Source organism: Phaenicophaeus curvirostris, chromosome 2 (assembly GCF_032191515.1).
Source record: "Phaenicophaeus curvirostris isolate KB17595 chromosome 2, BPBGC_Pcur_1.0, whole genome shotgun sequence".
Taxonomy (NCBI): domain Eukaryota; kingdom Metazoa; phylum Chordata; class Aves; order Cuculiformes; family Cuculidae; genus Phaenicophaeus; species Phaenicophaeus curvirostris.
This window is the reverse complement of record NC_091393.1, coordinates 8,449,314-8,475,165: the sequence shown is the minus strand read 5'-3', so window position 1 is coordinate 8,475,165 and position 25,852 is coordinate 8,449,314. Positions and strand designations below refer to the sequence as shown.

Sequence of the window (25,852 nt, the reverse complement as noted above, 5' to 3'; positions counted from 1 at the left end):
GATGCTGTATCTTACGGTATCCAAGATAGGTGAGAGAAACCTCAACTGAGGTATCTGAAAAAGGATAGTCAATCTTTTCTAAGACGTGTAAGAAAAATCCAACAACTATGTTTTCTTGTAAACTTTTCTTTTTAATGAGTATGCTTTTTACACAGTAAATGACTGTGTACTCTTTGGTTTGGACTACTTCAAATTAGAATTACTATTTCAAATGGGATCCCTACTCCTTCCAGTAGTTACTCCAGTCAGCTAACCTCACAGAGCTCTAAAATCTCCCTTATCAGTACAATTACTCTTTCCCTGCATTTTTACACCAACAGCGGAGGCTCTGTTTCCAGGACACAACAAATAAATCAACACTTTCCACCACTGCTGCAGCCTCTATTGCTCCCAGTGCTGATTGATGCAGCCCTGAGAGGACAGCCAGCCCACCTTGGTGAAAAAGAAAACGTGTTTATGATTTTATGGTATCTTCCCCCTCTGTATTAGCAGTAGGATGGCAGTGTAAATGTCATTGCTTTGAGTGGCTAAGTAACAGAGCAATATAGACAAACAGGGACAGCCATTGACTCAGCACATGAAAGGCCCACATATAACCAATAAATTCCTTCAGGCTTCACTAGCTGGTGCCAGCTTGGACCATATGCCAGTTACCGCTGTGCCGCTCACATACTGTACTGATTACTGCTGCCACCACTCTCCCTCCTCTCTTTTTCTTTGGTACAGGGGAAAGTACCCAGACCATGTATCCACTCACATCAAAATACAAATGCCAAGTGTCAGGAATTTTCTTATGTTATGGGCAACATTAGCTTCTTCACCCTTTCTTTATATCTAAACTTCAACATCATCTTCCTTGAACTGCCCAGTGCTGGTAAAGACACTGAGTTTCCCAAGCTCAGTTTAACACCACAGTAACTAAAAGGATTAATATATTACCTCCAAGAAAAAGTAGTCATTATGTATGGGGCATGGGAGGCTTAGGGGAGTCCTTATCACCATGTCCCAGTATTTAAAGGGTGGCTACAAAGTAGATGGAGACTCCCTTTCTACAAAGGATCATATGGAAAATATGAGAGGTAATGGGTACAAGTTACTCTTGAGGAGATTCCAGTTGGGCATGAGGAAAATTTTTCACAAGGAGAACAATCAGCCATTACAATCATCTCCACAGAGAAGTGGTGGATTCTTCAACACTGGACACTTCTAAGATTCAGCTGGACCAGGTGCTGGGCTATCTTGTCTAGACTGTGCTTTTGCCTAGAAAGGCTGCACCAGGTGATTCTTGAGGTCCCTTCTAACCTAGTATTCCATGATTCTATGGTTCAAAGTACCAGTCTGACCTTCACAAATGGTTCAAAATCTCGGATATTTGTTCCAGAGTTGTAAGATGTAAAACTGTTGCCTTAATGTCTTTCAATTGAAAGACAAAACTATTGCAAGCCTTTGACGCTTAAAATTGCCCAGCCCTTGGAAAGCTCCCAGGACCCACCCAAGCAATTTAGCATTTTGGGTTGAATCATACCAATGCTTTTTTGATGTAAAAAGGGGTAATTTTTCCACATAGAAGAGTCCAACACATTAATGCTGGTTTTCCTAATATTTTCCTTGACATGCAAGTCTTTATTCCACAAATGCTTGGGAAGAAATTCACCCCACAACAGGAACTGAGGTTTGTCCACCTGTGTTAGGGGCTTGATTGCCTACACACTATTTCAGGCATCACTTGTGGTCCCACAGAATAGGGATCTACCTGATTTAACTTGGACAGAAGCTATCTAAAGAAGCACAAAGCCAATGGGCCACATTTTGTTTACGAGAGAAGATGGGCATAACACACTCACTGTTTTCCTCACTCTGCTGCCTACCAGTCTTCAAAGTAGCTCTTCTTTTCAGGTGTCAACCACACCAAGATAGCAGAGGACTGCGAGAAGAAAATAGCGAGCCCAGGCAGTGAAGGTAGTGTCACCACTGCAAACAATCTGTCCTATCTGCCACAACACAACTGATGGCCACGTAGTTGCCCAGGATCAACACCAGCCTCACCTCCTGTGAACCACAAGAAGTGTTTTGGTCAGCAAATGTTGCCTGAGAGGACGCTGCTGTGCACTTAGTGAAGGCAGCCTGGGTAACCTTTTGATTTGCCACCTGCCTCAGAAAAATGGGAGAAGGGGCTGGTCCCATGTCAGAGGGCTTTAACCCAACAATCCTTTAGCCAATGACTTGGACTTATATTCAGATCATAGTCTGCTGGTGCTTAAAATGCTGTGCCTACCTCCTTCCGTTTACTGCTCACACTGTCCCCAGATTCCAGCACTACCAAAGGCATGACAATACAATACTCCCACCCATTAACAAGCTTTTCTGAGAACAGGGATAGCGCAGAGACCCCAAAAGAAGCCACAGGTGCATTTCAGAAGAGCAGACCAGGCAGTAAAATTAGGGGAGATAAAGTGCAGTATTTCTCTGAAAAATCTGCTTTTGCAGAAAAAAAGTCAAGAACTGGAAAAAGTCCTTCAAGAGTTCCAGTAAGGGCTTCAGCTCAGGGCATAACAGAATTGATTGTAGGCTGCAATGAAATAATACAGCGTTTAAAAGGATCTTCCTGAAATCCCAAGCTTGTAATGGAAACCTGCTGTTGTAACCCAGTAATTCTCTCTGCTATCAGCAGGGATACCACTCTTACTGAACAGTGGGAAAGAAAAGAAATCTGCCAGGAAGTTCATCTTGCAAGACTGATGTTTGACAAGACTCCATTTTAGCAGGTGTTACCGAACACAATTCCCAGTGCTTTCATGCCATTGAGGATCCTGGGCAGGAAAACATCCACCAGAGAAGGACATGGAGAGTAACTTTCTCATTTTCAAATTTGTAAACCTAGCAAGAAAAAAACTGGGTGACTGATCACCACTTTCTGGGAGGAAACTACATACAAAACCAAGTAAACAACTTAGTATGCATTCTTCTTGGTTGTACATCATACTCTTCACTAAGTAGAAATATTAAGCAGTGAAGACACAGCTTAGATAACTCAACATAGCTCCACTAGATTTCTGGCAGGACAACTTTTGCTTACCCCCTTTTAATGGGGCTCTGACTTCTAGTACTTTGCTAAGCATCAGTAGACAAACAGAGAAAGGGTAGCTGCCTGTCACTTAATATGGATAGTTTTGGACTTTCACTGAAGGTTATTTGCCTATTATATCCTCAATGGCACAACTGCATTAGTTCTCCCTTTATGAAGATTTCCTGTGAAAAGTGAGTCACTAACCCAGGTGGGAAATTCTTTTGAAATATAAATGAATGACACATTGAATGCAATTCTCTAGGCAGTTTTAATTCTTGGAAAACTCCACCTCTTACCTCCTACTACCCTTGTTTATTCTTTTCCTAAGAAAATTCACTCATAAAATTAGACTGAGATGAGATTTCTTTTTAACTGGTTTAATAATACAATGTTTTTACAAGTTTACTAGCAGAAAAAAACCCCATAGATAGTTGCTGAAGAAAATGAATATCAAGAAAAGCAGTTAGTGCTTAAGTTTCTGTTTCTAAGTAGGTTAACAGATTGACAGACTACTTCCTTCTCAACAATTCATTATTTCAAGGCTTATTGTTTTGTTGTTGCTATTTTAAGCAGGACTGTCAGAACCTGCCTGCAAGCACTGAGTGCAAGTCTCCTCTCTAGTATTATATCCCAATAATTGATTTTTAACAACCTGTGGAGGCCTGAGGGAGCTGGGTGAAAAGAGCAACGCAAACTATTAAACTTTTTTGTAAAGTCCCATCAGGTCAAGTAACAGGCGCATTCCTGCAACTCCATAACATGGGGACACATCGAGTTGCACTTGCTGCTTCTATCATGAAGCCTTAAGAAAGGGAAAGCTCAGAAGACCCTGGGTGGCTCCCTAAACAGGAAGGAAAACCAAAAGGAAAGACATTCTGGAGAGGATTTCCCAGCGGTGTTATGGGGACACCTGTGACTGCAGTCTGCACCCCTGTATGTGACAGGGAGGCTGGCCACAGAGTGGGGTTACCCTCACCCACACAGCACTCACGCTGAACCCTCGCACCTCACTTCTGGCAACGAGCAACTTGGGCGTGTGTTCCTGAACAGTGTATGTCTGCAGGAAAGCAGAGGGCCCTAAAAAAAGCAGAGAGAAGAAACCTTTCACCTGCTTTTCACACAATCAATACCCTGGTAAACGATGTTTCATGACATTAATCCTGGCACCAACAGCATTCCGGCTCCCAAATCAATACCGACAAGGTCCAAATTTCAGGGGAACCAAGCAGGTCCATTAGATAACTGAGGGTCAGGGTCCACCAGGTTTATTCCCAGCAGGCTGTCCCACCCAAACAGAAGCTCACCTGCAGCACAAGAGCCTGCGCGGCCGCCCTCCAAAAGGGCGAGTGCCTCCATGCCACCCCAGCTATCTTATCAGGGGCTTTTTGAAGAGAAGCCCAGCAAACACAGTGTGATCTGACATGACAGGGGGCAAGGGACCCATCTGGGAAGTTGTCAGGACGGCAAGGGCAAACCAACATTTTCAGGAATGGAGAAATATTCCTATGCAGCTAAGGGGAGGAGAAGAATAGAAAGTCCATTTCAGAGCACTGCAAGCCTCTTCTGCCATCTTAATAGCAGCTGAACTGCTAAAAGTAGGTAGAGCAACTTGAAGAACTTCCTGCTGCCAGTAGATATTTTCTACTGCCTGGTTTAACATATCCTTCACCGAGGTTTCTACAGCAGTGGATCTTGCAGGATCACAAGACACACATCCCAAGTCCACTGTATTAATTCTCCCAGGAGGAAACAGTAGCAAAACCAGGAGTGGAGCAAACCATTCTTAGCTCTGTCTCAGATCCTACCAGCGGCACATCAAAACAGCCTCCCATTTGCTCCTCTCATGAACATCGCTCCTCTCAACCACATTCTCCTGCACACATTCACATACTTTTTTTCAGGAAACCACCACCAGTCCCCCTATAACCTTCTTGCTTGACCCTTCCGGGCTTATTTCTGCTGCAGCCTCTCCACACAATTAGCCAATTATGACAGCTAATTAGTCATTAAACCCCAAAAGGCTAACCTCCTGCCCTGTTCACTGCCTCATGCTGTGCATTAGTCCTTGCTGAGAAATCAGGACATGTGGGTGGAGATCTGATGTTCCCCCTGGTCCCGTGCACTGTTCCCTTCTGCCCCTCAGAAAGGCAGGACTTCACAAAGTAACCATGGCATGGCCAAGCATCGCTGTTCACTTAGAGGGCTTCCTGAATGAGGTCCTATGCACAGTATGCTAGGCAGCCTTCCTAGGAGGCTCCTGGGAGACTCCCGTCCCTTCTGCATAGTCCCCAGGACATTGGGATATCATCCTCTCAAAACCACTGGTACAGCATGACAGGGATTAGGACAGCCGAATGCTCCCCAGGCTCTTTAGTCCTTCCTTAAAGCTAAGCAACCAACTAAAGGAACCACCCACATCTGTCTGAAAGGTATCTTCCAGCACCTGGAATGTAGCTGAAATAAGGAATGAGGAATAAAATAAAATTCACTCTTTTCATCCCTAGCCAAAAACTAAGGCCACCTGGTTCTGAACTGGGTGCTCACGGCACTTGAACCCCTCAAACTTGCACTCACTGCTCCCCACGCTGAAGCACAAGCTCTCAGTGGTGCATTTCAGCCTTACTAGAAAAGCCAGACATGTCTTTTCACCAAGACACTCTCCAGGGCATGCAGTTTCCTAATGAAACTCTATGATAACATCTAGTCTTTTTTCAGTTTCTGGGCTCCACAACACATCTCTGTGATTTAAGTCTTCCCTCAAACCATTGACTTTACACAGACAGTTTATTTGATCATGATTAGCCAGTTATCACCACAGCACCTCCAGCTGGTCCAGCTCTAGTTTTAGAGTGGGCCGTCTTTCTATACCCTCTCACAGGAGAGCTGCATGAAAATTCACAGCTTCATCCCCAGACAGCCCCTCCACACTTCTCCAAACAGTCCTGGAAACCAAAGGACAACTTCTCTTCGAAACTGTTTATGCAGCTGCTGCTAGTTTGCCACCAAAGTGGGGTCACAGGCAGGAAACAGCATCCCAGTTGTCACTTAACAAAGGCAAACCCCATTACCTGCATGTGCAAGACACACACACACAAGATGACTTGAATATCATTCCTGAAGCCAAGGGTGGCCAGCTATGCAACTGTTAAGTCATTTCACACCTCTTTCTCCTCCCACTCTGTCTGCCTCCTTTACTTGGGCTGTTAGTGATATGCAGCAGGGGCTCTTCAAGCCAGCTGCATGAACCCTTGGTGTCACCGAAGGCACAACTTGAGGAATAACAGCAGGAATAACAAGTGGAGCTGGAACCGCTTCGGCAAAATAAGGATGAGGAGCGGTGCTTTGTGCCATGGGCAAGGGAGGGAGGAGGACAGGACACTCCTAGCAGACTCCTAACCATATCAATGTGGTCTCATCATTCAGCAGTTTACTATTGCCTCATACCCAAATTCTGATAAGCGTCAAACACCTCTGAGGTCAAGCAGACCTATTTACGGGAAGTCAACAGCTGGCAGGAATAAACAGAAGTTACTCTTTGTCTCTACAAACAAGGAAAGTGCTGGGAAAATGCCAAGTCATTCGAGAGAATACAGGAGCGATTAATTGGGTCACAACAACTGCAATATATGTACTTATTTTAAATCCCTACCTCATGCCCTCTGTCTTGCACAGGACATGATTCACTGTCTGCTTCTGAGAAAGACCCAGACTCATCGCTGGAGTTTGTTCCATAGGATGGCTCACATTTAATCTGGGCTCGGACCGGGTTGTACAATCCATCCCCCACCACACCAGGCTCCTGGTGCTCGGGTGCCAGGAATCGGGGGCCTTGGGAGCAAGGGGAAGAGGAGAGCTCACAAAGACGCAGACTGCAGGGAGAGCCACCGCTGCCATCCTCTGCATACGAGTAGGAAGAGCACGAGCTGGAGGTCCTGGTTCTGGTTTCCAAAGGAGGAGAGCGAGGGCAAACTTTAATTGGCACTGGACAGCTGGTGTTCGGTCGCATCCTTCCTGGCAAGTGATCAGCTGTCAGTCCACTGTGCGAATAGGACTGAGTGCTGGGGAGAGACTGGCTACTGCCAGCCCACAGACCCTTTGGCACAGTCTCAGTGAGGTCTTTGTCCAAGCTGCTCACACCAGAATATGAATGCACCGAAGTGTTTACTTGGTCACAAGCATTTGAAGAGAATATAACACTCCTCCTGTCCAGTTCCCCTTCTTGCTTACAGAGAGTTTCAAAGCCAGGCCCCCTGAGTGGTGATCCCACTGTGAAGCTGGAAGCATCCTTCTGCATGGCATGGGACTGTCCATAGTTCCCTGTGAAAGGGACGTAATCAGTTTTGTGGTCACCCTGAGTTGACCCTTTTTCAAAAGGGCATGCTGGACTCCTGCCAAAGTGCTGTTGGGAAGTGCTGGGGAAGCCAACCAGATCTATGCTTTTTGTTCTGTTGAAGAAAGACCGCAAGCAAGGAGAGGACCCACTTTTTGGCCTGTCAACGCAAGTGGGGCTTGGCTGTTTCCTGTCCATTTCAACATCCCCTTCTTTATCCCTGATGTCAGGTTCATCTCCAGACAGGCAAAGTGTGATGCTTTCTTCATCATTCTCTTCATTCTGTGGCTCGCTTTTTATCTGCCCCATAGCAAGTCCTGATTTGAGGCCATTTCCAGAGCTCTCTTCACTGAATGTGCTTGCAAAACCTGAGGTACTAATGTGTGATGTGTTGTAGACATTCTTGGTACAAGCAAGCTGGTATTTCTTGTATCTAGGGTACCGTGTTACTGCATCTTTATCCAAATTGTCCTTGCTTTCTCTCAGCATGTCAGAGCCAGGCAGCATCCCTTCACCTTTTTCTGCTCCAGCAACAGTGGTTTCAAAACTGAAGGGCTCTTGGTGCATCCTCTCTCTCGGGCAAGATATTTTTGACGTCTCTGATTCCATCGTCTCCTCCTCGTCTCCATCTGAGTTCTCCTCATCATGCATGCGCTGACAGGTGGTATCTTTTTTGCACAGGAACAGGCCATCTTCATTGTTCAGCAATTGTGTCTGAAGGAAGCTGAAGCAGGAGTCCTCCAGGTTGTGCATGCGCAGGAATTCAGCGCAGTGGATGACTTCCTGGATGTTTTCTCTGCTGAGTAACAGCTTAGCAGTGTAGGCAAACTGTAACAATGGACCAAATCCCCTGACAGTGACCTGCAAAAAAAGAGAAGGAAATTGCCAGCATTAGCATCGGTTCTTGCTATTATCCCAAGTCTCTTATCTAGTTAGATAACTTAACAAATCAAGCATGTGGAAATAAATGCTTCTCAGTACCAGTTATTTATCTGTTGGATCATCAATGATGCCACATCCAATAGCTAGTACTGCTCCCTTTATGTTGCTCCTGTACAGGACTGTACAGGTTGAGCAGAACATTATTTTTCCCAAGTATCTTGAAGACCTATGAACTAAGACTTTGCTGTGATAAAAGACCCAAAAAATAGGCTGGTGTGGATGCTGCTAATTTTTGGATAGACCTTATTTTAACTGTGACGCATCCCACCAATCTGAAAGCACCAATTCAAATTTGATTCTTCTGCCCCTATGGAAGCTCTAGTGAACAGTGGTTTCAAGCTGAAGATACCCCTTAAATAAAAAAAAGTGTTCTAGGAAGAACACATTTAAAATTATAGAACAATTCAACAGAAAATACCTTTTGCCTCTTTCAAGAGCAAACTGCTTCCTTTTTTTTCTTCTCAGACTTTTGCAAGCCATTACTGAATAAATAACAAACAATGACTGCACAGCTCTTCTGTACATTCCATAGAGATCATTCTCCTCACACTGCTCCTGATTTTAGTGAGTCTAAGGTACACCTAACAGGAAAGAAATCTATATTCATAGTTCAGTGATACAAATCACACTGAGTCCCACCTCAGTACATCATTTCCCACCACCTTCTTCGTAGAAAGAATAACAACTGTTTCCAGGACAGTGACCTCCGACCAACTGTTCCAGGTCTGACTTACGTGTTAAATGGATTTAAAGTTATGACTTAAAGTACTGTTTATCCTTTTTTCTCATCACACCACCTATGCTATATTTTACATTTATATAAGAAATATTAAAAAGCATAAAGATTTTATTACAGTAGTATCTTGCCATTCAACTATCAAATAATTTGCTATCAACTAACTATATAAGCTATAGATATTGTCTATTTTTTGACAAAAAATGCACTGGCGCTAACTTCTGTTGCAAAGGGCTCTGCAAAGGGATCTGAACAGGCTGGACCGCTGGGCAGAGTCCAATGGCATGAGGTTTAACAAGGCCAAATGCCGGGTCCTTCACTTGGGGCACAACAACCCTGTGCAGTGCTACAGACTGGGAGAAGTCTGTCTAGAAAGCTGCCTGGAGGAGAGGGACCTGGGGGTGTTGGTTGACAGCCGACTGAACATGAGCCAGCAGTGTGCCCAGGTGGCCAAGAAGGCCAATGGCATCTTGGCTTGTATCAGAAACGGCGTGACCAGCAGGTCCAGGGAGGTTATCCTCCCTCTGTACTCGGCACTGGTGAGACCGCTCCTCGAATACTGTGTTCAGTTCTGGGCCCCTCACCACAAGAAGGATGTTGAGGCTCTGGAGAGAGTCCAGAGAAGAGCAACAAAGCTGGTGAAAGGGCTGGAGAACAGGCCTTATGAGGAGCGGCTGAGAGAGCTGGGGTTGTTTAGCCTGGAGAAGAGAAGGCTGAGGGGTGACCTCATTGCTCTCTACAACTACCTGAAAGGACGTTGTAGAGAGGAGGGTGCTGGCCTCTTCTCCCAAGTGACAGGGGACAGGACAAGAGGGAATGGCCTCAAGCTCCGCCAGGGGAGGTTTAGGCTAGACGTTAGGAAAAAATTCTTTACAGAAAGGGTCATTGGGCACTGGAACAGGCTGCCCAGGGAGGTGGTTGAGTCACCTTCCCTGGAGGTGTTTAAGGCACGGGTGGACGAGGTGCTGAGGGATATGGTTTAGTGTTTGGTAGGAACGGTTGGACTCGGTGATCCGGTGGGTCTCTTCCAACCTGGTTATTCTGTGATTCTGTGATTTTTTTCCCTGCAAAGGGCAGACGATGAAGGTACTGGAAAAAGACTTGTTCTTCAGGAAGCAGTGAGAGGCTGCTTCAAAACCAGGGCTCACCATCAAGGATAACGTTTTCTCCACAAGGAGATTCAGTGGTTTGGCCACGAAACGGAGACTTGAGAGTCCACAATTCAATTTCTTGCTGCATCAAACACCCTTTACATGACCCTGGCGAGTCACTTCAGTGCTGATTCACCAAGACACCTTTTTGCCTTGCTGGCAAGCGCTATTCACATATCTGAGTTCCCTTTGCACATCAAGGAAAGGCACCTAGATGGGATTCAGAACACTCAAACACCCACATGTCTGTGTGAGGCTGGGATGCATAGCCAGCAATCTCCTTTTGGCTGTAGATGTCTTTGGTAGGTGTAAGAAACAAGAAGCAGCATTGCTGTCACCTTTTTGTTAAACAGCCAAAAAGATTAGAAGAGGGACTTAGAAAGCAGGACACCAGGTCCCTTCTCCAGGCTTTGGGGATTCAAACTCACATTTCCCAGCTCCTCAGAAGGATACCCTATCCAGTAGGTATGGGATACCCTGAAGATAAGCTGCTTTTCCCTGTCCTTCTAATTGAGATAACACCATTGAACAAGAAGCTGTTTGAAAGGTCGGTGAGACATCAGGCCATGAATTTGTGGTGGTTTTATTTGTGATTAGTGTGAATTTGATGGAATAATACGGTTCATCCCAATGAAAAGCCTATTAATTCCCTACACTGCCTCAGGACCAGTTGTAGAGCTCATAGATTTTTATATAAAATCGTGACTTCCAGAACCAAGCTTTTGTTATTCATAGATCTGCACCTGCAATGCTGGATTACGAAGATACCACAAGTGGTGCAGACTTTGATGGAGAGAAAAATATTTTGAAACACCTCTAAAATTGCTCCCAATAGCTTTTCCATACATAATACTACTGCTGTATCTGCTATTTTAAGAAACAGCACATTTTCATGCACAGACTTACACACTTGCACAATCTGTTTTACAATAAGCCTCTGGTACAGAATTGCCTAGATTTACAGCTGGCTATTAAACTGAGCTCTGCTTTATCAGTGTTACACTTTCTGCCTATTTGTTAGATTATCAGCGCACTAAAGACCTATCTGCATTTTATCTATGCAGCATGATTAACAAAATTGCTAGGGAATTTAATGAGCTACTTGCAGGCCATGTTTCTCTTTGATAAGATCTTCAGTGTGGGGGCTTACGTATTCCTACACAGCTTGTAAGCTCTGCAGCAGCATAGGTGCAGTCATAAATGCTGTCTGGGGGTTTTGGGTCTCTTTCGATGAGGATGGACTCTGTAGCACAAGCCCAGCTCTCCTGGCAGTTGTGGCACTCCGCCACTAGGTGGAATGACTGGAAAGCAAATTAAAATAATTCCCCGTGCTGGGCAGGGTTTCACCCCAGCACAGACACGCTGCAGAGCCTCGGGCTGACTCCTATCACCCCACAGCAAGACTGCCTCCCAGGCTGACTCAGGTTTTCACTCCCAGCAACCCCCTACGATAACAAACAGCAGCAAGACAGCTGTTACAGCTGTTCTGCGCTGGATGCATCGGAAGCAAAGCCTGAGACTGTGCCGTGGGCTCTCCGTGATGCTTGGCAGATGCCTCAAATGAAGGATGATGAGAACACTGGTCAAACGTGTGCCTTGACTTCCTTATGAGATCTTATCCAGTTTCACAACTTTCCTCACACAATCTTCAGATCCAGGCAGGGGGGAAGCATGTCAAGAGCCAGCGCTTGTCATTGTCCTCAGGGAGGAATCTCTCAAGTGCCAATGCTTGAAACTGCACAAACAATAACTTTGGTAACAAACAGATGCAAAGCTTGGTGCCAAGTGTGAAAGCCAGCACAGTCTCTGTTGCCTGAACTTGTCTAAATATTGATTCAGCTCCCATGGCAAGGTCCCTGCCTCAACCTCACCAGCTTTAGGACCAACTACATCTGATGCATCCTGGCAGGAAGGCAGGAATCGAGGTGCTGGAGCGTGGTTATGAGCACTGCACACTGGGAAAGAAAAGGCTTCAAAGCTGCCTGTATTACAATCACACATGCATTTCTGTAGGAAGAGGTAAGAACAGTCTTTTAAAATGATTTGACCTGACTGATGCATCTCAGTGAAAACAGTTAGCGAAACCAAGTTGATCTGTGTTTGCAGAAGGAAACAGACCATTTCTCTGATATGACAGTCTCCATGTACAAGTGACAGAGACTTTTCCTGGATGGGTATAACACATTTCAGCAACAATTTCAGTTTATTTTTCCCCTACTGTAAATAAGATGCCATATGTCCACAATTTGTTTGCTTTTAAACCTTGTTTTCCATATAAATTAAGGTTTAAGTAGGCAGGTCAATTTATGGGAACCTCCACTGGGCACTTTGTTCCAGATCATATGGCAAGTCACTGCTTCCCTGCCCTCCAATCATTTGCCTTATTTCAGTTTCTACCCATTTTTATTGTTTAAATTGAATTGACTGGCTACAAGAAAATCAAGGAGAGAAAAGGTAAAATGTACATACAAAACAGCAATGCCTACACATGTAAGAAGAGCAAAGTGAAGTTCTCAGCTCCTTGGAGGCTTATCTTTCAAGGCAGGCTAGGAGAGTACTTCTCCTGTGTACTTGAAACATGCCAGTCACCCTAGTATAAGGATGAATCACTCCGTTTTGTCTTGCTCCTGTCCTCAGCTGCTCTTATATACATTAAAAACCTTCTGCATACCTAGTGCACAGAGGACATAGGTAACTGCAGCCCCATCTAAGCCATCTGGCACATCTTCTTGCTCTACAGCAATCCAAGAGGTCAAGCACCGGGGGGCCATGAGTAACTCTTGCCTCTGCTGTGCTGCCACCGGTGCACAACGCTCAACATGTGGTATGGAGGTCTATGTCAATTCATCACCATGGCAGTAACTAGCCTGAAGGTGAAAGAAAGGAAGAAAGTTCTCCAGGCCTTTATCTACCACTTGTCTTTCATACTGATCTAGTTGAGCTGGGGGGGGCGTGTTTTCTATGTCCATGCCCCCAGGAGTTTATAATACTGGCAAACAGACTGGAAATAATGCAATGATATAATCACCATCAAGAGAGTTGTTAATCAGCATTAGCCATATTGAATTTACAGACAGCAGCCCTGCAGAAAAGAAGCATGAAAAATCTATTTTAGTTCAGTCTTTTCTCCTTACGAAGTCCTATGGAGTGTGATGCTCTGGTTAGTTTTAATTGATTTAAATGACCAGACTTCCAGTACTTCCTTTGGGAAATCTTTGCCGCAGTCTACTTAAAACCTCCCTGTGAGGAAATGTTCCTTCCCTTATTTGCCTCCATCACCTCTCATTATATTTCCTCAACGCATTCCAGGCAATGCCTCTTCATTCTAGAGAAAAAGCTGTATTGTTACCATACTCTTTGCCTTTCCTTCTTCTTCGGTTGGTATTATGTCATTAATGAAAAACTGGTTAATTCAAGGAAAACAATATTGATCACTGTCAGGTGGGAGAATAAGAAGCTGAGATAAGAGTCAGCAATGAGAAATGGTAGTAAAGAAGGCAACATTTCAAATGCAAATATAAAGTGGTTTTAGCACAGCATTTTTCTAGTGCTGGACACACACCATTCTCAAATTAGGAGGAGGGTTAGCTCACTTCCATGTTAGGAACATCGTATTTTCGTAACGAACTTCTAGGGCAGAAATTCAATTTTAAATGTAGTTGTATAGACACCCAGAGGCGCCACACGAGATACAGCACTGTGAGTGAACTCTGTCTGGCTCCCCGTTGTATCAGGCCTCCTACATGACAGCTGATCGAGCATGCCATGGAGGTCTCTGCGTTGTTTTGAACACATGGGACATGGCCTCAGAGCACACACAGAGGTCTGACATTTCTGTGGATGGGCTGGACTCACTGTGTGCTGCAGAGTTCATCAGTGCATGCTCATTAGCTGGCTGCCCAGACTTCCAGATGTCTCAAAACCCCAGACAAATAGACAAAATCCTCCAATTCTGCACAGACAGTATTTCTTACGGGGGAGGGAAGGTTATTTCCAAGGGAAACTTGGATGTCTGGTAACACTGCTCCGAATGGCATTTGTATGAAAAGTTGCATCTGGAGTGGGGAAGGTCAACCCCTGCAAAATCTCAGCAAATCTCAGTTCAATTTAAAGAGGGGGAAAAGTGATTAAGGGCAAGGAAAGATCACTGTAAACATGCAGGAATGTAAAACTTGGCAAAGCGGTATCTAAAATGGAGCAAGAGAATGTTTACAGTAATCCGATGCATACTAACGTGAAGAATAGAGGAGAATTGTCCAGTTTGCTATGGGGTGCTATTGCCAACTGCAGTGAGAAAAAACTGAAGAAATGAAAAATGCAGGGATTTTTTTCCTGACTCTTAACCTAACAGTGAATTCAGTGACATCTTGGAAGGCTTTCCAGGGAAGATGATGGATACTTTGTGTCTAAGTACTGCAAAACAAAACTACAAAAGCACAATCTTGTTCTGGCAAGGTGGGTTTTGATAATTTGATAAGCTTTTGCAGCCCTAATTTCCATGTTAATGAGGGCACAGTGCCAATGACCTTCTAGAACACAGCATCAAAATTCAACAGCAAAGATATAAGCAATTTTTCCTTTTCAAATAAAGTATACCTGGGGCATATTCAAAGAATGTGATCATCAGCAGTGGTGTAGGAAGGAACAGCCCCCTCCTGCTCTCCAGGGATACAATGAGACATGCAGAACACTAGTTGTCAAATCCCACCCAACTGGGGGTAAATTAGGTGGTCAGACCTTCAGAACTACTGAGAACACAGAAGTCCTGACAGAGCAGCACAGGCACAGATTATTATCTTTATGCATTTGAGTAGTCTTGTTGAAATCAACAGGAGTACTGATAGGTTTTCTGTGAAGCACGCAAACTGCTTGTAGGATTAGGGATTATATTATGGATTATATTTTTTGTATTTTGATTTTCAGGTTAAATTCATTACCAAGCACCTAAGACCATTTAGAAACCCCACATCTCTAATGTCGCAACATTGATTTAATTATTAAGCCATTTCGTGGGGAAGGAAGAAAGGAAAATTGAATCAAACCTCACATGCTGACTATCAGATCCCAAACTAAATATTAATTTAAAACAGTTGGATAGAAACATAGAAGAAATGCGACTGTTCCTTGCAGAACACAAAATCAATCCATGATTCACATACTGTTTTGTAGCAGGCCTACTGTGGTACCCACTTTGTTAACCTTCCAGTGTTGCTACTGTAGTCTAGAGGCATATGTGGAGACCTTTTAAATCCATTTCAGCCCTGAAGTTTGTCTAATAAGTCCAAACAAACAAACCACTAACTTCTCACTCAGACAGTGTGTTCCTTACTCTACAACTTATATAATCAAAACCATGCTAGAAATAGGAGATAAGATTAGTGACAGTTAACTGCTGCTATTTTTTTCCACAGCCTGAAGAAGGTCTCTGGGATTAAATATTAACTCTAATCTTATTTGCTAAAATTAGCGCACACTGTATTCTTTTTCTTTTACATCCAATTGCAAGTATAGTGCAGAAGTTATTTTGAGTGTAATCTGATAACCAAAATCAGTCACCAAAGCTGTTATTTCATTAAGAGTTAAGAGACTTCCTGGTTATTTACTTAGTTATTTTTACATGGGATGGTGGAGCTTGGCAGATGCAGTTTTTCCTAGCTTGAACTTATCTGTTTTTGGAAAACTCTCTGAAAGATTTAAATATATTACCAGGCTCAAACAGGGCAGTTACACGTGCAAAATCAATGGTGTTAGACATGCCTGTTTCTCCCTCTATGCACTAAGTAAGCCTGCACATTGCCAGGAATTGTTTTGAAACTGCGATCCTTTTTACATAGGGCGGGAACAGGCTGGAGGCAGAAACAAGAAGAAGAAATGATAAACAGCAGAGTACTTCCATAAGCCAACACCATAGCAGTACTTTAGTGTATTTTTCCCTTAACTTAACAGAATTTAAATGTTCTCTCATCAGCAGCTTACAGATGTATGTCCTCTATCTGCTCATAAAGCTGTGGAACTCCTAAAATGAGTAATCACTCTTTAAAATTCAGCTTGGGTGAGAAGCATCTGATGCAGATATTTCTATTACCTGGGCTTTTAAACAAGAAAGAAATGTACAAGCTGCTGATGGGGAAGACTGAAGAAATGCAGCCTTAAGTTTTCACTCTAAAACCACCTTTTAAATTAAGTAGATATCCTCCTGGCCTTAGTTTTATGTTCTGCCACTTAAGGTGGCACTTACAGATTTGGACAGGAATTGACCTGAAGTCCAGGTGACAGTCTGGCATCTCCCACATTGGATCACATCACATTGCAGGGGTGGGAGGCCACCACATCGCCACCACAACAGACACCTCTGGGCAAGAATGCATGCCGGGGAAAGGGAGCATCTGGACACATAGCTCCTTTCTTTAGGAGGCTGACTTACCTAATTTATTTTTTTAAATTTGTTTTAGCAAAAAGTCCCACTGAAAAAGCTGCTGCCTCCAAAACCACACTAAGGCCGCGCTAAGGGGCACCCCGATAGCTTTCCAGTGCATTCTCTACAACAGCCTCTTCAGGCACCAGGCTGAACGCTTCAAGGAGATGCTTTAGTGGTACTTATACAAAAGATGCCACACTGGAAGTGCTCGTCCAATGTCCAATTTTGTGCTTTCAGAAAAAAAAAATAAAAAAAAATGCACAGGTGCCCCCTCAACCTTCCCCCTTAAAGTCTCAGCTTTCAGCCAGACTAATAATTTAGACTGGAAGCCCTGACTGTCAGTGTGAGAGCGTTTCCAATTTCAAGGAGGAAACAATATGACTTCTCATTTTCCTCTCTCCAGCATAATGAACACATCCAGGGGCAACACTTCTAAGGGCCTCCTCCCTTTCTGCTTTAAAGGGAAGGAGAGACCAATGTCCCTCAGTGCCCACAGGGCATTGCAATGCTCCTGGGCAGCAGGTGTGACCACAGGAGGTGAGACAGGGAGGAAAGAGAGGTCCTTCGTGCTAGACTTGACTCAAAGGCAGGGAGCAATAATTGCAAACTATGTACATTGCCCATGAGGAGTGTGTCAGTGCTAACAGTGGGACAAGTGGCTTGGGAATAATTGCCAAGATGGCATAAACAGCCAGGGGATCGATGCCCACATTACTGGTTATGTCAGTGTTTGACTGCACGTGACTTACAGGTGGAGCTCAAGCGTTAAGGCACCAGGGGTTTTTCCAAATCAAATTCACTGCCCCAACTTTGAAGCGTTCTCAAAAATTCTGATGTCACCAAAAGGGAAGACTGAATTAAATAAATCAAAATAAATAAATTCAGAGTAATAAAAGTAATCTCTGATCCAAGTGTAATGCTTATTTCAATCCAAGAAAGTTTTGTTTCATCTTGGAGTTAATGAAGTCCATATGAAATTCTTTACTCTTTGAAAAGTGGGATTGGTTTCAAATCAGAATGAAGAATCTACTTTTGGAAATACTGACAGTAGCCCTGGCCATTTTCAGCATCCTTAACAACTTTGAAATTTTTAAGGGGAAATTAATTTTGAATTTGCCGCAACTTTCAGAAAACACACTGTTAATTGAGAAGGAAGATATAAATCATCAGGCATAAGCCTCAGTACTTTGCTGTTGATACATTTCAGTGCAGGAAATGGGAGGCATCTTTACCAAACACAGATAAATATGCTTGCAAAACTGAAAGGCTACAAGACTGGAAGATCCAGTGCTTTTCCATAGCAGGGATGTTTCCCTGGATCGCGTCTCCTCCAACCTACTCCAACCATTTGTCTCTGGCAGATGTTCCCTGGCACACGCCATAGGGCAGCTCTGGGTTTTACCATCCACAGTGGTTTGCTGAGCATAAGGGAACATTTGTCTGCACAGCCACTCCTCTGGGACACAACACAGCATGAGAAGCTTGGCAGCCAAGGGAGGCAGGTCTGCATGGAGGTGAGGGGATGCTAGAGGGGCAGCTGTGGTGGCAACGGGGCACATCTCCCTCTGCCACCCTACCACAGTGCATCACCTTCGGCAAAACAGCTCTTATACTGGAGGGGTGAACCTCTCACACCCCTGCAAGCAAACAAGCCACGTGATACCTGTCAGAGCCCTTATTTTAAAACCTCACTTGGTAACTTGTATTGAAGTCAAACACTAGTTTATTAAACCATTAAGAGAATATTGCCTACAGTACTATGCATCATACTGGAGGAATGGCAGCTGAAGCACCAATGTTTGGAGAAAACATCTTAGTGAACTTCAGCAGAAGGAGATAAACTTTTCCTAACTAATTACATGGTTTGGGGTTTGCTGTTAATGTTAGGTGCTGCCCCAGGCGGAACCGGAGAATACAGACAATTCGACTAAGAGGCTAGCATAGGTGAAAAAGCTTGGAGGAAGACTTCCAGGATGCTCAGGCCAGACTCCGGGTGGAGGTGTTAAAGAGAAAATTTGAGACAAGGATATTTCAAATAATCTTTTCTCCAACTGAACAACTTGGCTACAACATGACTGAATCAACAAAGAATACATAAAAACCAGGGACACTAATTGGCAGTTTTAACACTCACACAAGAAATGGAAGATAAAGCAAAGGGAAAAATGGCTGTGATATCTGGCAGTTTGCAATACGTTCGTTCTTCCAGTGCAACCTGCACCTTAAGAAACCTGGAATGCAGTAATGAAGGATGACACAGGAGAGTGGCTGAGCAGAAACACTACCTTCTCTTCTTGGATGCCCATGCAAGCCATGCTGAAACCAGCAGGGAAGAAATGGGCAGAAACAAAGAGATTTTAATCAAAGAGCATCATCAGAATTAAAGTACAACTGTAATTTGAAATTAAAATCAGTCCCATATTTTTGCAAAATGAAAACTAAACTGCCCCCCAGATTAAAAAAGAAAAAAAAAAAAGGGTTGAGCTGAGAGGAGCGGAGAGGAAAATGTGGGAAAGCTTTCGCAGAACATAAATTGTGAGAGAAGTCTGTGGAAGATCTGTAAGGTGCGTATCATAGAATCATAGAATCATAGAATAACCAGGCTGGAAGAGACCCACTGGATCATCGAGTCCAACCATTCCTATCAAACACTAAACGATGCCCCTTAGCACCTCAAAGCACTTCAAATACATCAAAGTGGGCAGGAAAAGGGAAAACAAAAAGCAGTTTAAGAACTTCTAAAATGAAGAAAGAAACTAGAAGCCTCCAAGTTACATTAGGAAATATCAAAATAGGCAGAAAACGAAGACGCATGTAGAAATTTGCTAATTCAGAGGGTGCTTAGAGGAGTGGCTCAGAGTTTCCGAAGATGCAATTAATACACAAGCAAACACAACAATAAAGAAATATTACAGAAACCTGTAAATTACACCAATACTCCTCTTTCCCAAGCACAGCAGAACTTATTTATGCAAATAAACTATATAATAGAGTGTACTAAATACACAGTGCATTAAATACACTGTAATTACTTTATAAAAACAAGGAATACTTCACAGCAAGGCATCTCACTACAAGCCCTACCACTACACTTTGTGTAGCGTAGGAGAGGAAGAAACAGGCTCTGTCAGATATGATTTAGGAAAACACAAGGCTGCACTCTGAGGAAGAGAACTAAATCAGAGGACAAAGGAGACGGAGAAGAAGCAGGGTCAAGAGACAGGCTGAATGACATGCGATGCAGCTCACGGATGCTCTGTTGTAGTTTCCACAAGGCCGATGATGCCAGCACTTCCAATGCTGCCCATGACTGTGTGCCGGCATGGCACAGCATGTAAAATCACTGGCATCCTTACACCAGGGTAGCAGAGAGTACAACCCAGCAAATACCATAACACTTCAAATGCAGAGATGCTTTTGTTGGTCTATGGAAGGAACTGAATGTCAAAGGCTTTACTACTGTGCTTCACAAGGTAATCAGGCAATTACAATTATTAACTGATAGGCTGAAACCCTGCATAAATAACCCATTTTCCTGTAGATATTGTATTTTTTTAAAAAAAAACCTGCCAAATGCAGTATTTGTTCCAGTTTTCCTTCCCCTCTTCCCCTGCCTTGCCTTTTAATTTCTGATATTTGGACATGCAATTTTTCTGTGTTCACCTCTGTTTTGTTCTTGCATGGCTACTAACAGATCTGAGGATTACAGCGGCTTTTGTTCACTGCTTGGCATTCACATTTCATCAATGATGTCTGCTCAGCTCAGCAAAGCAGGTTTGCAAGGAGAACCAGCCACTGCTGAGCTGGCAAAGTTGGTCCCTTCCTGTCCTCCACGAGGAGCAGTTAACTCCTCACGTGGTGGCCCAAAAGGTTAGCAAGGCTCCATAAATCCCACCAGAAAAAATCAGGGGCGTTTGCCTTCTTGCTGAGATTTTATGTCTGCTGTGAGTAAAGGTAAATCGCTCTTTAAGTCCCTAAAGGAGTGCAGGCTCAGCAGGAGTGCCCTGCAGCAAACCAGCTGAAGGAAGGGAAGGATGGAAAGGATGGGCAATGGCATCCCAGTGCAGTCACAAACCCGTGCCTGCCTCCAGGCTGTCCCCAAGGGACTGACTTCCCCCTTTCTGCTTCATACATGGGATTTTTAAGATCTACCCTGAAAGGAAGGAGTAGAAAATGCCATCGACCCTAGGAGCCCTAGATGTACTCTTCACATAGAAAAATGATGGCATTTCCAGCTTGACATGTGACTTCTCTATCCTGGGAGAGTGGAAGTTGGGACTTTACAGCTATTTGTGTGTGTGTCTACATATGCTCACGTGCACCCACGCATGCTAGTGTGAGAAAGAAACTAGAGAACGTGAACGTGTGTGAAAGGGACTGATTTAGCCCCATCTGCTCTGAAAAGATCATTTTCTACTTCCATTTCTGTTGGTGTCATATCATAGCCACACTAGAGTGCTTCTAAAAAGCTACAGCTCTGGCAGCCAGCATCATTACAGCTGCTCAGATTATTAACAGTATAAAAAAAACTCTCAGAGACACTACTAAGAAAATATTAACTGCAATTATCACTGTCTGATAAAATAATGAACAGTGAAGTGTTATTCTGCTGCCTCAGTCACCAGTGCACATTTATGTGTGCCGCGAGTAAAGAAAAACAGTTTATTTCCATACTGAATCATCCCGGAATTGGTTCCTGCTATTTTATTTAATTTATTTTTCTAAAGATCAAGCAGCCCAGGCTGAAGCTCTGTGTTTGCAGAATTCAGTGTACCCCGCCTTCTTTCGTGCCGTATATAATCCCATTAATTCTAAGTGAACAGAAACCCGTGCCCGTAGCCATGCACATGTCTGTCGGGTGAGGGAGACAGGACAGTGTGCAAGCTACCACCAGCAACTCTAAAACCTCCTGATGGACTTTGATTCTTGGGCTTCATTGCTTTTTCTCTCTAGGTGAGGAGCAATGGTCCACACACTGTCAATGTCATGTTTGCTGCGTGGATCCCTCCTCACCTTTGCCTCCTCCACTGGCCTGTACTGCTTTGGCTTTGTGAAGTTGTTTCTCCTCACATTCCCTGATGCTCCAAAGTTGTGTCCTCTCCTGACAGCAGTGGGAAACTTGGGCTTGGTTTCTAATTAACAGACATTATTACTTCCCTGCAAGCACTGGGGAAAAATGGTTCATAATTGCTTGGAGAGCAGGGGATGGGAGCAGGACCCTTCCATCCCACATCCCTGAGCTGGGCTCCAGCTCCACACCAGAGTAACATCCTCCTCAGCAGTTAGAAGTTGCAGGCTGGCCTCTGGCCATCACCAACTATTCATTAGTGGAGCTCATTAAAATCAGAAGTAAGCTACCTGGGCCCAAAACCTCTCTCTGCAGGACAGAGATGATGCTGAAGCTCCAGCTCAAGCAATCAGTCCTCTCAAACACAGAATCATAGAATGGTTTGAGTTGGAAGGGACTCTGAAGATTATCTAGATCCAATCCCTCTGTCATGGGCAGGGACACGTCCACTAGAAAAGGTTGCTTAAAGCCTCATCAAACCCTGAACACCTCCAAGGACGGGGCATCTGTAACTTCTCTGGGCAACCTGTTCTAGTGCCTCATCACCCTTACAGTAAAAAATTTCGTCCCAAAATCTAATCTAAATCTACCTTCTTTCAGCTTAAAACCATTACCCCTTGTCCTACCACTGCACTCTCTGATAAAAAGCCCATCCCCAGCTTTCCTATATGTCCCCTTTAAGTACTGGAAAGCTGCTATAAGGTCTTCCTGAAGCATCTTCTCCAGGCTGGACAACCCAAACTCTCTCAGCCAGTCCTCGTATGGGAGGTGCTCCAGCCGTCTGATCATCTTCACGGGCTTCTCTGGACTTGCTCTAACAGATATATGTTCTTTCCGTGCTAAGGACTCCAGAACTGAACACAGGACTCCAGATGAGGTTTCACAAGAGCAGAGAAGAGGGGCAAAATCACCTCCCTCAACCTGCTGACCACGCTTCTTTGGATGCAGCCCAGGATTCAGGAGAGGCCACCGTCTTTAAAGCTGAGCCTTGTGGATTAGTAACTATCTAGCCCTAGTTAAAATATCTTCCCAGGAAAGCGCTAAGTAAATCCCCAGCTCTGCTCAGCTCTTCTCTAGCAGCCCACTGCAACAGAGCTGAGCACTGCCTAGGGCAGCCTGCTGTCGGGGAAGCGGTGCAGTATGCACCCAAGCCCCCAGTGCTGAGGGCAGGTGACATTGCCTAAAAGCAACACATGTAGAATCATAAAATCATAGAATCACCAGGTTGGAAGAGACCCACTGGATCATCGAGTCCAACCATTCCTACCAATCACTAAACCATGTCCCTCAGCACCTTGTCCACCCATCCCTTAAACACCTCCAGGGAAGGCGATTCAACCACCTCCCTGGGCAGCCTCTGCCAGTGCCCAATGACCCTTTCTGTGAAAATTTTTTTCCTAATGTTCAGCCTAAACCTCCCCAGGCAGAGCTTGAGGCCATTCCTCCTTGTCCTGTCCCCTGTAACTTGGAAGAGGCCAGCACCCTCCTCTCCACAACCTCCTTTCAGGTAGTTGTAGAGAGCAATGAGGTCTCCCCTCAGCCTCCTCTTCTCCAGGAAAAAGTGACATTTTCTCCATCAGAGCTTGGGAGGAAGTTGATAACTGGGGATGATGGCAGGGTGACACGGTCATCGAGCTGAATATACGAGCTGGGTCATTTCTGACTTAGTGTGTAAGGTCAGCCCAGGGTGTGAACATTGTTCAGATTCCTGGGGAAAGGGCCTCATCCCAGCCAGGTAGAATGGAAAATTAGAAAGACAACAGACAGGGGCAGCAGCAACTAAAATGCAGCCAGAAAGGAAGGCAAAAAAAAAAAAGGGCATGCTGAGTGAGAGAAAAGGAAAGGGAACATTTTCTAGAATGTCCCTCAATCTAGGCCAGAAAAATCCTGTGCTGTACCTCTAGTGTTTTTATCCCACTGCCCTTCTTCTGTGCTTTCTTTCACCACTTATTCTAGCATCTCATGCTGCCTGCCTGGTCCCTCGTCTACAAGCCTTTTGTTTCACCAGCCCTCCTTTCTGCACTCTTTGCTAGCTCCAAGCTGTCAGGACCTGCACACACATTTCCCCCTCGATATACCCTGGGGCTCTGGTTGCCCACATTGCTATGGCAATGACAGAGGAAGAGATGCAGGGTGCAGAGACAGGAAGGAACGTCGTCCTCCCATTTCCCCCTCTGCCAGCTGTGGGGGGTAGGACAGCTCGGAGGAGCTGATCTTCTCCCTCCGTACAAATCACTGCTAGGATGGACTTCTGCTCCCCAGAGGGGAAAAGCCAAGCCGCAACCTTCCACGCTATTTTCCCGTCAGCATCTCCCCTCTCCTCATTCTCAGCAATTGGCCTCTTCTGGCCACTAAAGTAGGTTAGAGGTGGCTTGCCCTGAATAAGTTATCTACATTAATTTTTGACCTTTACTTAAAGAGTTCTTCCGTGAGACAATCTATGAGAACTTCTTTACTAAGGGAAAGAAATGGATGTATTGTTCCACACATGTTTACAAAGACAAACATGCTCTCTCCAAATGAATTTTGTTCCCTAAAAAGCCCCCACGGAAAGCAGAACAGAGAGAATGGTAAAGGATTCAGTGTAGAAAAACTGAAGTTCATTTTAAATCAGTGTACCACATACAAATGCTGTCTTCCAAATAGGATTATTTAATTTAAACCTTAGCTCTGTCAAGTTCCATTACTTCAAATGGAGCCTGTCGTTTCTTGACTTCATTATAAATCAGGTTTATATTACAATTTACGTTAGATAAAGTCACTACTTTGATAGGAGGCAGTGAAAAAAAAATTACACAGCAGTCAATAAATAGAGCAAAGTCATTGCACTGTTCTTGAAAGGCAAAAAGTCATCTTACTATATGAGGGTCCAAGCTGTCCTGTACCAAGACTGTTCCTAATAAATAAAAGACCTCTGGGAAAAGTGCTGAGCATACGCTGGATCTATTTTCAGCTTGCATCAGCAGCTGCTGCCCCTGGGATTGCATCTTTGCTCATACCCTACACCATATGTAATCACTCCAGTGCTGAAACCAGTAAGATAATGAAAGAGCATGGCATAAATCTAGACTTGAGTGGAATGCTAAATGAGAAAAATAATACAAAAAAAGGGGAAATAAACCACATTTTCAAGTCATTAGGAAGAAAGACTTTGACATATGAAGTGTTGCAACCATTAATAGCACTTATCATATACAGTGGAGACAAAGAGACAAATTAATCAAACTGACAGAACTGGGACATTTTATGCTAATGCAGGCTCCTGGGTTTTCGTTTGTATTCCTCTGTGTCTGGAGAACTGATACTATTACAGGGCAGGAAATTGCATGAATAACATGCAACAGATCATAAAAATTCACACACTAAGTGCAGAAACACTGCCAAAAGCACTGTAAAAACAAGGCTAGAGACCTCAACAGAGGAACTACCAACAGCTAATGAATGCAAATAAGTACGGGAATATTTCCTATCCATGCATAACAATGAAACACAGGCTGTGACTCTGCAGTCTCCAATAGTGTAGGTAAAATAAAGCCTGGAGAGTGAACATGCAGATAGCTGGGGGGAACTGCTGGCCAAGCCAGGGTCTAAAGTTGTTTGCAGTATTGCAGCCAGCAGTTTAAAGCCACGGGGGAACTGGCATAGCCAAGCATCGTCTCTGTTAGGTTTAATTTAATGTTTCAGGTAGAAAAGAGAGGAGAAGGAAAGAGGAAACAGAGCCACAAACCAGCACAAAACAAAAATTCCCTCGCCTCTGTGTAAATCCACAGCACCCAGCCCTTGCAGATGAAGACATTTGAAACATCATTCGTTTTGGAAATATAAGACATGTTTGCTGTCCAAAGCCACAGCCATGTTGTAAGGGGCAAGAAATGCCAAGAACTACAGGAATTCTGGGCAGGGCATGGTGTAACACAGGATCTTGCCAAGGTTACTTCATTTGCTGTAAAGGCATCTCAAGGACCTTTAAAAAATCCTGGCAAAACAAGTCATACACCAAATGACAAATACGTTGATGGGCAGCCACAGCATTTCTCATTGCTCTCCGTTTTTTTTACAAAATTGATGTTTCTCCCTTGTACTGTAGCTAATACACAAACCCAAGGCGAGGACTAATTCTGAGGGTAAAAGGAGTAAAGC

At 44.2% G+C, this 25,852-nt stretch overlaps 1 protein-coding gene across 4 annotated transcripts in view; it reads right to left on the bottom strand.

The window, feature by feature from the left end:
• BACH2 (BTB domain and CNC homolog 2) overlaps positions 1–25,852 on the bottom strand; it is a 196,213-nt gene that overhangs the window by 15,997 nt on the left and 154,364 nt on the right. For all 4 annotated transcript variants that reach the window (XM_069851245.1, XM_069851242.1, XM_069851244.1 and 1 more), the window contains one exon: positions 6,717–8,258. In XM_069851245.1, coding sequence (XP_069707346.1) covers positions 6,717–8,258 — 1,542 coding nt within the window. The remainder of the gene's footprint in view (positions 1–6,716; positions 8,259–25,852) is intronic.